The sequence below is a fragment of the Plasmopara halstedii genome (assembly GCF_900000015.1).
Source record: "Plasmopara halstedii genome assembly, contig: Scaffold_3060, whole genome shotgun sequence".
Lineage (NCBI taxonomy): Eukaryota > Oomycota > Peronosporomycetes > Peronosporales > Peronosporaceae > Plasmopara > Plasmopara halstedii.
The window spans coordinates 2,112,525-2,128,815 of NW_020189964.1; the positions used below are offsets into that span (position 1 = coordinate 2,112,525).

Genomic DNA, 16,291 nt, shown 5'->3' on the forward strand with positions numbered 1-16,291 from the left:
AGTACACGAACCCTGGTAACAGGGGTGTTTGTCACACGAGATGTGCATGGTGCGACTGCACCCAAACAAGAATACAATGTGGCTGAGTAGCCAGTAGTTAGATTTTACTATATATATTTAGTATATTTTAAGAGAATGTAAACTTTTAAAATTAGGATAAAAAATAAAATCAATTCTGGATTTTAAACCGAAGAGTCAATTAGCCTTGGGAAGGCAATAATTACTCTTGGAGTAAGCGGATTGCAATCCGCTAACTCTTACTTGTTCTGAGTATAGAACAAAAGGTCGGTGGCCTAAATAAGGCTTCCTCAGGCGCTAGCTCCGGCAGCTCCGCTGAGTTCCTGGCCAAGCTATGGGAGCAGTACCGTCTCTTGCAGTAAAGCTGCTTTCACTAGGTCTTTAGTAATTTGAGGGCGGGGACGGTAAGACTCTCTTTCTGGACAAAAAGTATTCAGATATACAAAATATTTTGGCCATGCTTAACCAGGCAACAGCGTGTTGGGCTAGCGGTAACTAAGCTTGGAGGACGCTGCGAGAATGTGGCACTAACGTGCGGTATCTCAGAAAAAGAGAACGGGGGGTGCGTAGTCGCCGTTGTTCGCTACCTAACCAGTCGTACCATTTGTACCAAATTGCTTGTCCATGAAGAAATTGGACAACTATTTAACTATCCCCACGTGTGATACTCTTATTGCCAGGATAGTGGCCGGCCCTCTCTCGCGAACCCAGGTTAGGCTTGCGTCGGAAGCTCACGCGGCAATCCAACCTCTTTTAAAGAGGCCTTAAACGTCGGCTTGAATGTGTAGCACAACTTCGGTGCCCAGGGACCGGTGGATATGCAGATGGCAACTCTAAGCGTCGCCAGAAGCAAAGGTACTCATTTATACAGATTAGAAATTGACCTGTAAGTCACTTAGCAGCACCGCGGCTACCAAAGCCACTTTACACATTACCTCATATGTATACTCGGCAAACATATTACATCTATGGTAGTACCAAACGTCTACGCTCACCACCCCCTCTCTTGAAACAGAAATTCGAGCTTTCATGGGTGGTCGACCGGCAGATCTCACACGCGGAATGTCGAGTTTCAGTACGCCGTTCAGCACCTCCATCGAAGATTGGTATCTATCTTACCTAGTCGAGATTGTGGTCATTGGATCCCAGCTTCAAATAGTACGACTTGTTCCAGGAGAAGAGCAGATCACAACCCAAAGTTGTTGGTTTTATTTTCGAAGCCGCGGAAAGTTGGGTAATGTGCCGATGCATATTGCTATGACGTACGATGCGCGACTGTTAGACTTGGTAGACGACTCGCGGAGGCATTGACGAAACCAGTATCCGTGCGTCAAACGACAAGGCGATGACAAGGGTTTTGCTAAACTTTCTAGGGAGCGCTTAAGCGTGGAATGCTGTCTTGTTGTATGCCTAGGTCGAAATATGAATGAATCCATAGGTTTGGCCTTCCTTGAACGTCATGCACCATAGTTTGACTGGAAGTCGAGAGCCTTAGTTGCCACGTCGTAAATTTCTGGTAGAGGTATGGAGAGTCAGCAGCCCAGCTCTGCTAGAAAGCGGAAGCGCTTTGATGCAGAAAAAAATGTGCGATAGCTTCTTGCAGAATATTTGAAGATCCAAACTGGAATTTGTTTTGCTAATATCTTTGCGCTGAGGTTGGTCTGTGAGAGCGGCAATTAGCCACAGTCTTTGGGTGGGTCGAAAAGAAGATCCAATATCATTGTTTTTAAAATGTATCTATGCTAAGACGAATGTCCGTGACGATGTTTTGCGGCCCTCAGAGTATCTCTAGTACAAGGATTGAGACAATTTGTCCGCAGGAATCTCCAGAGGTTATTGAGGGCGAAAGTGTGTCTCGTTCTTTTTGGTTTGGTTTAATCTACGTACCGTTGTCTTTTGAGAAACAGCTGGTAACGATAGTTGATTATAAGAAGGACCAGACACGCAATTCCTAAAGATGATTTATTCTTGCCATGATGTAGCGGTACAGCTGACTCAACACTATCGCGTAACGCGCCCACCATTATGAGCTTCGATTCTCTACCGATTTATAGCGTGGAGCCTACTTACGCGCAAACGAAGTAGTCCAGAAAATTTAAGTACTCCCTGACTACCCGCGCGAAAGGTTTTGCATCAACTGGAGCATTTTTGCAATTGTGCGACTTGGTGGTCACACATCCCGCAGAGAAAAATCATCGCTACAAAGCATCCGCGTACACAACTCGTTTAGCTTGCTTCTGTACACTTTAACCAGGACTGAGCTCAACAACGTTAGAAAATAACTAAGTACTTAGTATGCTCTGCTATTTCACAAGTGACATATATGTGAGGTAAATTCTATTTAGATTGTTAATAATATGCGAACTTTTATTCTATGATAAATCTTTATACTTGACGTGCAGTCAGTAGCGTACGTGTACCACGGACAGCTTTTCTGAAAAGTTCTGGATTTTTATCGGTACCGACACTTTTGCACCTTCAAAACGTAAAGTTGTGCGAAAGTGTAATGTTAATAACGTACAGCTTAATAGATTGTATATTGTATATTTGATCAGAAATGTTACATGTACGTTCACCATCGCATAGAATTTATTTAGTATGAATTTTCTTCATCAAGATTTGGACAACACTAGTGAATAAAACCATTTTGCAAAGTAAATGTACATCGAGCACCCACAGCGCGCAATATTTAACACCACTTTTTGCACACTTAGGACTTCGTAAAAACTACATGACCCGGCGGGTTTTATGAAAGTCACAGTCCTTGCAATTTTTGCCTGTATAGCTGTACTCGAAAAAAAGACCGATTCTCTTTCCGATGCAAACAGTCTCATTTAATCCTTTGTATACTGACCCGACAACCCCGCCCTCACTGGAGATACACAGATGAGCCTTTCACTACGATTTATGCGCTTTTCGCGATTTGGAACCCCTCTGTACAAGCTATAAATCCGTGTACGCATCCAACAGAGGGGGCGTTGTGGGACTCACGGTAATGTCCAGCTAATCACTAAAATGATAAAGAAGCCTCAGAAGCTCCGATTCCCGCTTACAAACGCATAAGTAACCTTGATTCTTGCCACTTCCTACATGTCCAGCTTATTGGCTCATATCAACTAGATTGATCACTGCTTCGGTGCGGATCTTTTGAGCCTGTGCATACAGACATTGCATTCTTACTGAGAATGAAACGAGCACCAGAACGTCGCATCGCTAGCATTATTCAGCCGCGCAGATTACGACTTTTCGAAAGTAGTTCCTGTTCCTAGAGAAACAGCGGTCAGACACACACACATCTCCCGCTGTGAACAGCCCACAAATTTTCATCAGTCAACTGTTCCAGCCGTCTACCTTGCAGAAAAGGCAGTCGTCACTCTTCTGTAGATAGAAGGGTATAACTGTCAACCCTGCCTCAGGCGAGATTAAAGCTTGGGGTTAGTCAGGTCATAAGAGACAACAGCGCTTGGGCAATGTTGCCAATTTGAGACTTCAAAGCCTGTGCATTTTTGAAGTAGGTATTCAATTCATTTCACCAAATTTCTAGTGACAGCCTTGGCGTATCTTCCAGCCTACAGATACAAAATTTATGGAGTGTGCGTGCTTTACTCGTCGAGCAGAGTCGGCAGATGCCGACCGTCCTGCGGCTGGATACCGTTGAGCTCCACGCTTGAGGCAGTGTCACATCTTAAAAAGAGTATTTGCGTACGGGTGAAATTGGAATGGGATCGTTTCTGGACTAGCTCACTGACTTTCGTCATCGTTCCTAGCACTTTCGGTATTTCATAATCGTGTCGCTATTCAAAAGTAGAAGGTTGCTAAGTTACAAGAAATGGGAAAACGCAGCTCTGACTCCGACTGAACCCTTCACATACGTCTGGATTTCAGAAGCAGGCTATGATGTGACTTCAGGAAGCTCATGTTGAGCACAGTGTAGGCCCACAATTTTTTCAAGGGTATCACCAAAACTATTGTTTTCTGTGACATTGAGTGGTCCGATTAAGCGCGATGTATACTGAGTTAAGAACTTTATACACTAGTTGAGTACTTAGGTTAACATCTTTTCCCCTTATGCGTGCTTGGTATGCCTCTAATTTAGTCGTGGAGTATCCTGTTTTTTAATCGTGGCGTCACACACTTGTCGCATGATGCATAATCTCAATCTCACCAAAGTTGTGATATTGCTACGCAATCAAGCCGGGTTGACACCAGCGAGTCGAATCGCACGAACAGCTGTTCCTTCATTAAGATCAGAGCTATTTTGTGGCGGTAAAATGGTTTTCGGGAGTACATTTTTTTTAAAAACAGATTAAGCTTCAAGATGCATATACAAAGTTCTTCAGCGCAAAATTGAATGAGTGGAAGCTATAGCATCTGTGCAAGTGCTTTGGATGTTATCATCCATCACGTGATCTAAACGCTTTGTACGTCTATCTATCTGCAAATGATTACTGGTGGACATGTTCAATTATGTGGCAATTACCTAAAAAGAGTGCGAAAAATTGCTGATAAGCGAGGATCTCGATCCGATATATTATTACCGGCAAGTCATGCTGGCAAAACACGTGCCAAGGAATTTAACGTCGCCGGGTTGTGAAATGAGTTCTGAAGGATAATCAGCTACTTCCCAGAGAATTTTGCTCGGAGTTCACTTGGCAGTGAGATGGTTATTGCTATTCTCTCATTCGCGGCTAACCGTACAAAGCAACCAGATCAGAAACACTGATCAAGGTACCCATCGGCCATATAGCTCTGCAGCACAGTAATATAATGAATCAGGGCTTGCGCCAAGATAGCGGCTGCGGCTGCATAAACGTCTTATATCCTACACATTTTGTCAAACGTCGTTAGCCTATCTGACACAGGAAGTCGACTAGGAATGGGAAGATTGATCGATCTCACCAAAACTACTTCGGTTTTTACAGGGAAGAGAGCGTCAAGGACTTCAAGTTGTTTCCTCAGCAAATGACATTGTCATCTAACGCAGCTTTTGGTAGGTCAATCTTGTTTAGTTATGGTAACCTGTGTGGCGGATCTCTTGTCACCACGTCATGGTATCCCATGAACAAAGGATGGGACGGATCTTAGGATCTTCAAGACAAACTTTTCCAGTCTTCAAACTTTGTGCCTTGGGAGCGCGTTCAACAAAATCAAGCCCATTATATGACGCAATTCCCTGTCCGGGGTCGATGCGTGATGAGTTTCACAAGTTTAGGGTGTAGGCGTATTTTGCACTATTTACCACGTCGCTAACTCTCATTCGCGGCTAAAAATACAAATGAATCAGATCAAAAACACTGGCCAAGGTACAGCTCTGCAGCACATTAATATAATGAATTAGGGCTTGCGTCAAGGTAACGAATGCGGCTGCATAAGCGTCTTACCTGCATGCACATTTTGCCGTACGTCGTTAGCCTATCTGTCGCAGGAATTCGACTTAAAGTTGAAGAGATTGATCGTTCCCATCAAAATATCTTGGTTTTTGCAGGAAAGAGATCGTCGAGGACTGCACGTTCTTTTTTTAACAAATGACATTGACATGCAGCATAATTTTGGGACCCTAGTCAACATTGTTTAGTACCAGTAACCCGTGTGGCTGGTCTCTTGTCACCACATCGTGGTATTTTATGAACAAAGGATGAAACGGATCTGTAGGATCGTCAAGACAAACTTTTCCAGTCCTCAAACTTTGTGCCTTAGAAGCGCTTTCAACGAAACCAAGCCCATTACATGGCGCGGTTCCTGTCCGGGGATCGATGTGTCATGAGTTTCAAGTTGAAACGTCGTGATGTTTCATCAACAGAATGTAGAAAAATTGTTGAAAATCTAAGAAAAGCTGCCCACTTCTTGCATGGAGTGATTCTCATGTGTCTTCAAGGAAAGGAGCATAAGGCGGATGGCGTATTCAGCTCCTCATTCAGAACCAACCGTACCATTTCGTGACCTCACCATCTGCAATTCCTTGTACATATTCCCTATAGATAGTCTATTTAGCCCAAACTTTTTCGCGGGAAGATATTAAGAAACGATTTACAGCCCCTGAGATTTCCCTGGTCACATCCTTCAGAAGTATATTACTCGCCACTTATCCGTACAGCTTCACTAATCCTCTCGGTGGGTCCGTCGTATGGTAGTAATATATCAGCAAATTTGTCATACCCTAACAAAGTAGAGAAATAATTATTATCTTCAGGTCCTGGTTCTTCAACTCGCTGCTTACAGTCGACCTTTAAATCTGCTGGTTCTTTCACGCAAAGATACAACACTGGTCGCTTTCGCATCTCACCAGCCCTCGCACAGAAGCCACCAGACCAGTGTCTCGCCAAAGATTCACTCTGAGGACCGCGACATTCAGACTTTATCAGCTCAGATACACTGTGGAGATTGCGATCTACAATCGCTTCGTCTTTTTATTCTCAGACCTCGACTTACCGCCGCCTCAACTTTATATGTTCAAGGCACCTTGCAATAGCATCGCAGTCAAATACAGACTATCTCATATCCTGTGCGTAAGCTATCTCTGCTTTGTGCGCGCGCCAAAAGGTATTATGCTTTCCACTTGAAGCGGATTTATAATTCCTCAAAGACTAACAAGAAAGAAAATGTGTGGAATCTAGTAAAGTTAAACATTGAGTCGGCCCGTATCTCGTAAATTTTTTGGCCACGCCAATTACTACCAAGAATGAGACCTCATTTTTGGCTCAAGATAAGACAACCGCTCGCGCTGTCAAAAATTAAAATTTTCCGTAAATTTATAGAACAGCTTTTGACCAAATGTTTCAGTGTCACTCTGACAAGATACATATATATCGTATCAAAATTTGGAATCCACAATGCTTTCGCAAATATATACTGTTTTCTGCAGTTTGCGCTTGACACAATTGCATGACGCTCTTCAATTCTACATGCCTTGTGCGGCCTCACGAAGACAAGGGTGTCTAATTAAGCGACCGACAATCTCCTACAGTAAGTCTCATATGTTTTAGCAGTGTTGCTGGAGCCCCCTTGACCACGACCTCGACGAGGTATGATCGATCCCAGTATGTTCTTCAGGTGAGAGCGGCCTACTCGCATTTGACTTTACTCCGCCATTTCTCTGGAAAAGCTGTAGTGGACGCGGACGTTCTTGGCGTGATCTGCACACGCTTGAAGATCCTATGACAAGACGGTAATTGTCATCTCTTTGCAAAAGCCATCTGATGTCATTGTGTCTATGGGAGTTTGTACGATTTGGGCGTTATCTACAAATGCTTGTTTTCTTTAGTGTGTATACAATAACTTGAAGCGCACCCAATATGCCTTACGAATCGATACGAACATCTGCGGAATTCGTCGCATCAAATTTTCCTGTTCTGAAAGCCTTTTTATCGAGGTATTCTATGTAAGCACTAATTCCGCGCGTATACTTATAGCATTGCACCCGTAAGCACGACGCTCTGTTTTACGACCGAGTTCATGGCCATCTCAATTTCCCTCATTCGGAGGTAAAATATGGTCTTTTTCCTCAAATTAACGACCCCCCGTTGAGTGCCACATGTGATTCCTCCAATGCCCAATAGTGCTCCCCAAAAGATGTTTCACCAGCGCATCTCATTGTCGGCGAACGCCTTTAGGCGAGCAACTACCGCTTTTTGCCTCGCCAGTCAGAATGCTGATTTGTTTCGAACCAACGATCTAAATGAGGCAACAAAGCATGTGAAGAACTTTGGGGCCAGGTAACCAAGGAATTTGTATTCCATACCTCTCAGATTTCTGTACTCGGCAGTCAATTTGACATTTAGCTAGCAACGGGGTTATCGCTCACCTTGCACAGATAAAGCTTTGACTCAGTGAGTACACGTATATATCGTGCTGGGGTTGTGCTTATACGCTCTACCCAGGAGCAGGAACGAGAGCTCTTATATAGATTTTGTATGCTGTGCTATTTCAGTAGCGTTTGGAATTTGCAGCGGATCTGCCATAGGTCTTTCGCTTAAAGGAAGCTAAGCTAGGATCGGTGACCTTCGTTCTATAGTTAAAACCAGTACAGATGTGGCGGATCGCAATCCACTTACTCCAGAAGTAACCACAACCTTAAACCAAGGCAAACTCACTCTTCTGTTCAACGTGTGATGTGTATTTCTTTGATTTATTTGCAGCAAAGCCGCCTATATCTGTTCTAATTGAATAGTAAAACCAAATTATAATGCATAAATACTGGCAGTCCAGCCACGTACTGACTTCTTGTTAAAGTAAAGCCACACCATTGTGTGATTACACCGTCTCGTGTAACCCACACACTTGTATGGTCACACCATCTTGAGTGACCCACCCCTTTTTACCAGGGTACGTGTAACCTCGTTACACTACTGACTTCTACATGTAGAGCCACCAATTCAATTGAGCTTATCGAGCAGCATGTCTTTTTTACTTACAAGGTGTCCGCCCAAGGGGGTTTCATGCGCATCGTACAGTATTTTATAGTTGACGTTATCATTGTGAAGCACCAATACACGCCGAGTGTCATGAGAATCAGTACTATATTACAACAAGTTTTGCGATAGCAGTGCAGGCGCGTTACCGCACCCTTCGATAAAGCGACATCTACGTTTTCGGACTCTTTTCAACCAAAAGGGTTCTGTAGCAGTAGCGCAGCATATGGTGCGCCTGACTCATATGCTGAGCTATCGACATCACCACCGTGGTATACGGCTTTCGTAGTTGTGATGACGCGAAAGCGCAATTTCCACCACATTAGCCGACCAGCTTCATACCTTACCTCGAAGGTATAATCGGAAACAAGCATAGACATACTGCCATCCTTCGTAAGAAATGTAATGACGATGTCGCTGTACGCAGCGATACATCATCTGCATAGTTTACAATCGCCTTGGAGCGAAGAAGGTGTACCCTGAACTTGACAAGAGCATACTTCCTTGGAGGTAGCTCTTTGACTAGAACTGATGAATTTTTTTCTGCCGCTCCAAGCTGGCAAGAGTCAAACGCGATGGCGCATTTATACACATAGGCGTCGAAACCTTGTCTGTAGCAAAATTAAAAACAAAGTCACGGTCAAAACCTCAATGTCATTTCAAAAACTTTAATGTCAAAGTTTAAATTCATAATTGGGTCTTTTTTCGTCATTTATAATTTAAGTGTTTAATTTGATTTCTGATAGCTCGACAGGCGCGAAGGCTAGTCCAAGAAAAGCATTTCTGCTGCAATGGCTTCTACGCGGCGTTCTGAGCGCGGGGAAGACCCAGACGCCATATTTCGCAGTGCGCCGCCTCCAATTTCAAAAGTACGCGCTATTTCATCCACTGACCGCCTCTTGAAACCCACAAAAGCATCGCTCGCCAACTCCCGGAAGAAAGTTTTGACGGGCAAAGACAAAGAATTAGCAGAAGCGCGCAACGTGGCTCTAAAGCGGCGGCGCTTAGCACGTTTAGCCAAAGAAAATGGTCGGTTGACGATTCCGCAATCACCCAAATTTCATAAATTAAAGAAAGTAACAACTCGCTCTCGCGCTGACATGTTGACACGAACGTCTCGCGAATTGCTGGAAATCGCTGCCATTCGCAAGCGCGTGCAGGCTCAAAAACGGAAGACGCAGCAGTATCACAATGCTACAACTAACGGATTGGCGCCAGAAAGAGGGGATCAGTTTTCACAGGCGCTTTCGGCCAGCGGAGGCGTTGGCGTCCCAGCTGTTCGTCGCCCGAAGCTTACGACGCCTGTGGGCTTCGAATTCGAGATAGATAAACGTGCAGCAGCGGCAGATGATCGCAAGAATTCAAAAAGAAAAAGGCAGAAAGTGATGACTGCAGAGGGGAAGGCGCATATAGGAGACGATAAAAAGATCGAGAAGAACGGGCAGTCGTTAAACACTCGTGAAAGTCGGATGCCACAGAATGGACGAACAGAACAACAATTAATGAATTAATCCCGTTTATACCTTGCTGTTAGCGCAATGGCCGTTGGAAATCTAACGGCTAATGCTGAGCTTGAGCCGACTTACTGCGTCTCAAATTGCGATGCGGGAGGTCGGTCGACGTAACTGTGATGTTGTCATGTAGTTTCAGTGTAGACGGCTCAGATGGAAAGCCTCACGGTCGGGTCCCCCTCCGCAAGCAGTCGCCTAGAATTGTCCTTACTTTTCCGGATACACAGCAACCATTCCTCGCGGCGGCAGCTGTATATGCAGCAGGTCAGCATTCTAATTATCTGAAAATACTACAGTGCTTTGTTACTGTATCTATCGTTTAGTCACGAATTGCAACTTTCCTTGCTTCGTTAGACACAGCTACGGTGTAGCCTTTGCTGCGTAGCCATGATACCGACGGCCTTTGAGGCAGATCAACGCCTGGTTTTTAACAAACTCGCGCCTGCCGCTCAGCGGCTACATCTTGCGATAATAAAAAAAAGATTTGGTCCTCCTGCGTGGGGATGGGCCGTGGGCTGCTTTAATAAATTCCAAAGATATACATAGTATGATCGCCCGACGAACGTGGACGAAAGTTCGATCAGAGACAATTCTTCGACGATGGGCTAATGGTACCTAGCAGCCCGCTTGACTTAAGAGCTGAAACTGGCGGGCTGCGGCTGCTAGTACTACGATATACAAATCTATTTCGTGGTCAATTGGTCGAAACTGTCCAGACTTGGGTTGCCAGACAGCACTTCTTGCTTGAAAGAAAACTTTTCTGCCTTAAATTCTGTAAAGCACAAATCCATTCAAAAATGGAAATTTACGGTACTCGACTAGAGAGCATTATCATTGATACATTGAAGATTTCTGGAAAGGACGGTAAGCGTCGCAGCTTCCACCGTGGCCATTTTCAAAGCGTGTTACACACCTTAATATACAACGCCTGCTCCAGTGTCTCATAAACGACCACGTCGAGCACTTGCGGGTTGAGTCAGCAACTTGATGCATATTAAGTAACTCTGGTGGACTATGTACCTTGTACGCCGAAGCGACAGGATAAAAAAGATGAGGTTGCGAGAGGAAGCCAAAAGAAGGAAGGTCGCGTTGGTGAACGTCATGTTCGCAGGCCAAGTACTGGTATTCGACTGGGACGGCACTGGCTGTGCGCGAATCGCAGCAGTGCCGTTGGCCATGGCAACTTCAACGCCTGCGACCTTCAGCCTTTTACAACCCCAGCACCACCAACTTTTTTTCGGCATGAGGTTGTCGCAGATATGCCGGTGCTGAGTCTTTCGAAGTAATTTATTTTATGAGATCTTTTTCAACATCACTGATGATTTTTGCATTTTACAAAATGACAAGTAGCTTTTTTTCAATACTTCCTTCAGAGCTTTACCATTACAGAACATTTTAATTTGTTTGATTGATGATAGTTGTGTCATCCATCAGAAGCAACTTACTGCTACAGAGGCACCGGTATCCATAGAAACATGCACATGTTCATTCTACCGCCTTACTACGTCATCGATCATTCGAAATTTCTGAGATGCTACAGTTTTTTCTGAATTTTGGATCACGTGAGATATATATTACTGACGCAGCCGTTTCTGAATTGCCGCAAATTGCTAGCAGCAGCAAAATATATCACAGGACCTCGGTATCGATAAGTCTTTGCCAAAATAGGAGCAGAAAGCTGATGCAGCTACTACTCAGCAACACTTACTCTCAAACGTGCTAGCTTGTAGGCTTTTGTACGTGCATGATGATATGTGATTGCGTATCTGTATAAATGTTATAAATTACCGACTGATACGGATACTGTCAACAGACAAGCCGGTACGATGCTCAGCTGCTATTGGTCATACTTTTCTCTACTGACAACACAAAGCCATAAATTTCCCCTACTCCCTCTCAAAAGGCCCATCTCCCCATTTTTCGCTCAGAAAGGCCAAGGCATGTCAAAGCTAAAAAAGTGACCATTGGCCACATCAATCACGTCGCTGGTTGCTTCATTTCCGAAATTTGCTGCAGCAACGCAATCACACCAAGTAACATCGCTATCAAGTCTGTAGTGACTACCTTTAAGACCATGATGCCTACCAGCACTCACGAAGGCAGCGTCACTGTTAGACCAGCCCCCAACTCACCGATAACTCGCGGCCTTTGGTCCGAACAGGAGCATGAGCAATTTTTGCACGCGATGAAGATGTTTCCGACTGGTCCGTGGCGCTCGATTGCTGCTTTTATCGGCACACGTTCCATCAAGCAAGTGCAGACACATGCACAAAAGTATCAGCAAAAGATCAATCGCCGACGACGAGGCCTGCGCAAACAAAAGAAGAAATTTGTTCGCCCTGAGCACCGCGTTGATGCCCACGCTACGGGTTGTATTCAGCGATTAAAAAACTTTACAGCTCAGGGCTCTCCGAGATCTCCTTCGGCCTATTCAATAGGTCCCATGTCACCAATGAGTAGCTTCGGACAGCTATTGATGGGCGGATGCAGCCCGGTGGCTAGTGACGAAGGTAGCATCATTAGCTCCAGCTCTTCCAGTTTTGATGATCTAGATGTAGATTTTGACCTAGACGAATTGCTAGGTGAAGTAGAGCCTTTGCCGTTCACGCCTGATATATCTATCGAGCAGGCTCTGAACGACATCGACTATCGACAAGATGTGCAGGAATCAATTGACCTGCTCCTTGATTAATTTATTGCGCCATCGCGGCAATCCGTAATACCTCACAAGACTAACGCATGCCGAGACATCGGAATGCTTACAGATAATATGATTCATACACTAATATCATTTAGAGCTTCGATACTTCTTTTATCTAGATACTTCTACAACAGACAATGTGTGTAGCGTCTTCACTCCCTGACTCGGCTGAGAATGCGATGTATAAGTACAAGGACATGCACGAGACCCGAACCCCATGAGAACATGAAACCTGTTTCAAATATGTGAGTGTATCTATTAGTTAAGTCAGGTTAAATTTTTAAACATATCATATATCTTGTGCAAGTGCTATATTTATAATATGCTTTGTCTGATTAATGAGATTGTGTTTGAGTAATATAACAATCAACAACACTACCTTATTCAGCATGTAATATATATCATTCCGAAAGAAAAGATAAGAAGTTTCACTTTCTGGAAATATTCGGATGCTTCTAGAAAATCAAGCTTTTAATTCTCGAATTCACGTTCTAAAAACTTTTTCACCAAATAATTTTCAAAATGTTTGATGCATCGCACATTCTGATCAATCAGGACAAATGGAAAGCGAATCAAGCTTGGACCGCTGTAACTACTACGGGGCTCATCACAAATGTTGCAACAAATTGCTTATCACTACTTCGTGTGCCTGACAGCATAGATTTAATTCAGCTTTCACCAAAATGTGTGAGCGTAGGCATTTTTTGTGTAACCACGCGGTGTAATGGGTAAGTACTGTGATCTTTCACATTTAGTCTAATTGCCTTAATGACAATATTCACATTACAAATATTTTATTCTTAAGTACCGAGACATGGCGGAACTCTAAAAAATAAAGTGGTTTCATTATGATGATAGTAGAAATCGTATAATTGATATTAGTCAAATAGAATGAAAAACCAAAAATATAAACGCTGGAAATAGAAGAGCATACCTAACAGTGTTAATAAATTTGAAGGTCGCGGTTCAGCTCCAGGTTGAAGCGCGCGAATTCATCCTCTGTGTTTTTGTTATCGCGGAATATTAAAGTACAAACTTTTTCGGTGCAAAGTGACGGCAATCACGTTGTATTAGGTGACATTTCCATCGATTTCACAGCCGAGTCGAGGAAGGACTGTATCGTATGTGAGGATAGTACACGAAATATTTGTGTACATAACCCCTGAACAAATCGTCCAGCTTAATAACCTGCCTGCCTGCCACAAACCCGACAAGATTAAGAGACTTGTAGACAAAAAAGGCCGGAAGCGGTAGTCGCTTGCCTCTAGATGCTCATGGCTTCAAGAATGCGCTAGCAGCTGAGCAGATAGCTCCTATCGTAAGCCTGACGCTTTCGAGAACAAAGACGAAAAAAATCCTCGCTTCGGGTGATGGAAGCCGAGATAGGCATAAATGTTGCTTTGCTCTAAATGGAGTTGCAGAGCGTCGCGCGTACTCTGGATCAGAGTGGAACCAAATGGGCTGGTTAAGACCATACCAGACACACTGGTTCGTCGGATGGTCGTGCCAGGTGATCTCTCACCGGGTTTTTTACCACCAGACCCACATCATTTTCCACCAGGTTGAAATCAACTCCCATTTGATCACCGGACACCAACAGAAAGTCGAGCGCCATTCATGTGTAGGAAGGTTTCAAGCATTTAATAAAACCAGGTCTCTGACCTCAAACTTTTCTGCTTTTTCCATCTGCTATATCTTTCTGCATGTCTTGGCTTTCAGCCTCGGTCTGGTAGACAGGAAGTCATCGACTACTTTACGGACTGTAGAGGGCTGACATCAGCTTGCCGCTCGGCTATCCTCCCCTACCAAGCCCTGAGCCATGGGATGACGGCGTCAGCGGAACACGGAGATTAACAATCCCGTTCACGTAGAATGGTGTGTAGCCGGTAGACGAATGCACTGCATTGTTCAGTGTTGCCACTCGTAGAGTTGCAGGATGGCACTCCAGCCCTTCGGCGTTTCAGCGCAGACGCTGCGAAGAACGTCTTCAACGATGAGATTCACGCGCTCAGTTTGACCATCGATCTGTAGATGGCCCGCTTTTGACATAGTCAACGTGGTGCCCAGCACCTGAAGAGTGTAGACCGAAACTTCCCAGTGAAACGCGGGTCTTTTTCAAATACAATCGACTTCGGGAGTCCATGCTATCCAGAGACACGACGAATAAACAGCGTCACTGTACCCACACCGTCGATGGTGTCCGGCACCGCCGCAAAATGAGCCAACTTGCTCAAACGGTCCACAAAGACCACCACCCCCGTGTTGCCCGCTGAGTCCTTCGGCAGCCCAAATAAAAAGTCCATACTCATGGACTGCCAACACCCGGCGGGTACCGGTAAACAAACCGGCGGCGTAACCGTACTCGCAGAGGATTTCACCCTTTTACACGTCTTACACGTGCGCATATATGTTCTAATTGTACAGCTTATGCCACCAGTAGTGGCAACTCACAAAGCTATAGGCCCTCTCACGACCGGGATGACAACTGCGTGGGTCTCAAAGAGGATACAATAGTTCAAATTCTCATTATGGGGGAGCCGCAATTCATTGAGAATCCATTGAAACGGTGCTATAATATAGCAACCTGATATTTAACGAATATCGGTGTAACCGTTCGCGCAGTCGCGATGACAGCTTTTTTCCAAACTCCTTGCTTTCAAGAGCCCGTAGCAGCGCTACACACATATCACCACCCGCGTGTGCGGTGCGGATCATATCCGTCATTAACAACGTCATCGACGTGACTTGAGCAAGCTCATGATTCGGTCTGCGTGACAATCTATCAGCCAAAGCATTCAGCTTTCCTGACTTATACTTCACCTCGAAGTCATATTCTGCGACGAAAAAGATCCACCTGGCCATCCTCTGCGAGAGGTGATGCGACTGAGTCGCAGTGCGTAATGACGCATAATCTGTCTAGATCACAAACGGCTTTGAGCCGAGCAGGTGCACCTTGAACTTGACAAATGCATACTTCATCGCAAGTGATTTTTTGTCATGGACAGATAAGTTCTTCTCCGCAGCCTTAAGCTGGCAAAATTAGAACGCGATCAACCAATCTCGTCCCTCGGCTTCTGTTTGAAGCAGTGCACAGCCGATGACAAAGTCCAAAGCATCACAGACGATACAAAAAAGACGATCGGGTCTCTAACGAGGCTGTACAAATTCTTGAATGAAAAAGTGGGTCACACAAAATGATGTGACCGTACATAGGTGTGGATTACACAAGTTGATTGATAATCACACAATGTCGTGGCTACACCGTAGCAAGATGCCACTAGTAATGCATATTAATTTAGGTTTTACTATTTAATTAAGAAAACCCATGATTTAGATATTGGCGGCTGTGCCGCAACTAAAACAATCAAGTACGGTTTCAATTTTAAACTGAAGAGTTCATCTACCTTGGCTAAGTTTCTTTTACTTTTGGAGGCAGCGATTGCGATCGGCTGCACTCGTTTTATTTTTTGTAAAGAACGTTAGATTGGTAACCTTAGCTTAGATTCCTCTAGGCGAAGAGCTACGGTAGCCACGCTGCACTTGGTAGCACTCGTAGTCAATGTACGCTTAAGCCATTACAACTGTCCTCTGTGAAGATGGAGCAATACTCCTATTTGCCACAGGGAATGCAGGCCGGGCTTAATTAGCTGATG

At 44.5% G+C, this 16,291-nt stretch overlaps 3 protein-coding genes across 3 annotated transcripts; 2 read left to right on the forward strand and 1 right to left on the reverse strand.

The window, feature by feature from the left end:
* Positions 1 to 1,760: 1,760 nt before the first annotated feature.
* PHALS_06933 (uncharacterized protein) lies at positions 1,761 to 2,042 on the reverse strand (the record flags this gene model as incomplete). The annotated part of the gene is made up of 2 exons (XM_024720311.1): positions 1,761 to 1,806; positions 1,906 to 2,042. The coding sequence occupies 2 exons, from the start codon at positions 2,040 to 2,042 to the stop codon at positions 1,761 to 1,763; spliced, it is 183 nt and encodes a 60-aa protein (XP_024585523.1).
* Positions 2,043 to 9,217: 7,175 nt separating this feature from the next.
* PHALS_06934 (uncharacterized protein) lies at positions 9,218 to 11,223 on the forward strand (the record flags this gene model as incomplete). The annotated part of the gene is made up of 2 exons (XM_024720313.1): positions 9,218 to 9,890; positions 10,937 to 11,223. 2 exons carry the CDS (start codon positions 9,218 to 9,220, stop codon positions 11,221 to 11,223), a joined length of 960 nt encoding a protein of 319 aa, XP_024585524.1.
* Positions 11,224 to 12,011: 788 nt separating this feature from the next.
* On the forward strand, positions 12,012 to 12,629 carry PHALS_06935 (myb-like dna-binding; the record flags this gene model as incomplete). Its single annotated transcript, XM_024720314.1, has 1 exon — positions 12,012 to 12,629. The coding sequence occupies one exon, from the start codon at positions 12,012 to 12,014 to the stop codon at positions 12,627 to 12,629; it is 618 nt and encodes a 205-aa protein (XP_024585525.1).
* Positions 12,630 to 16,291: the final 3,662 nt, after the last annotated feature.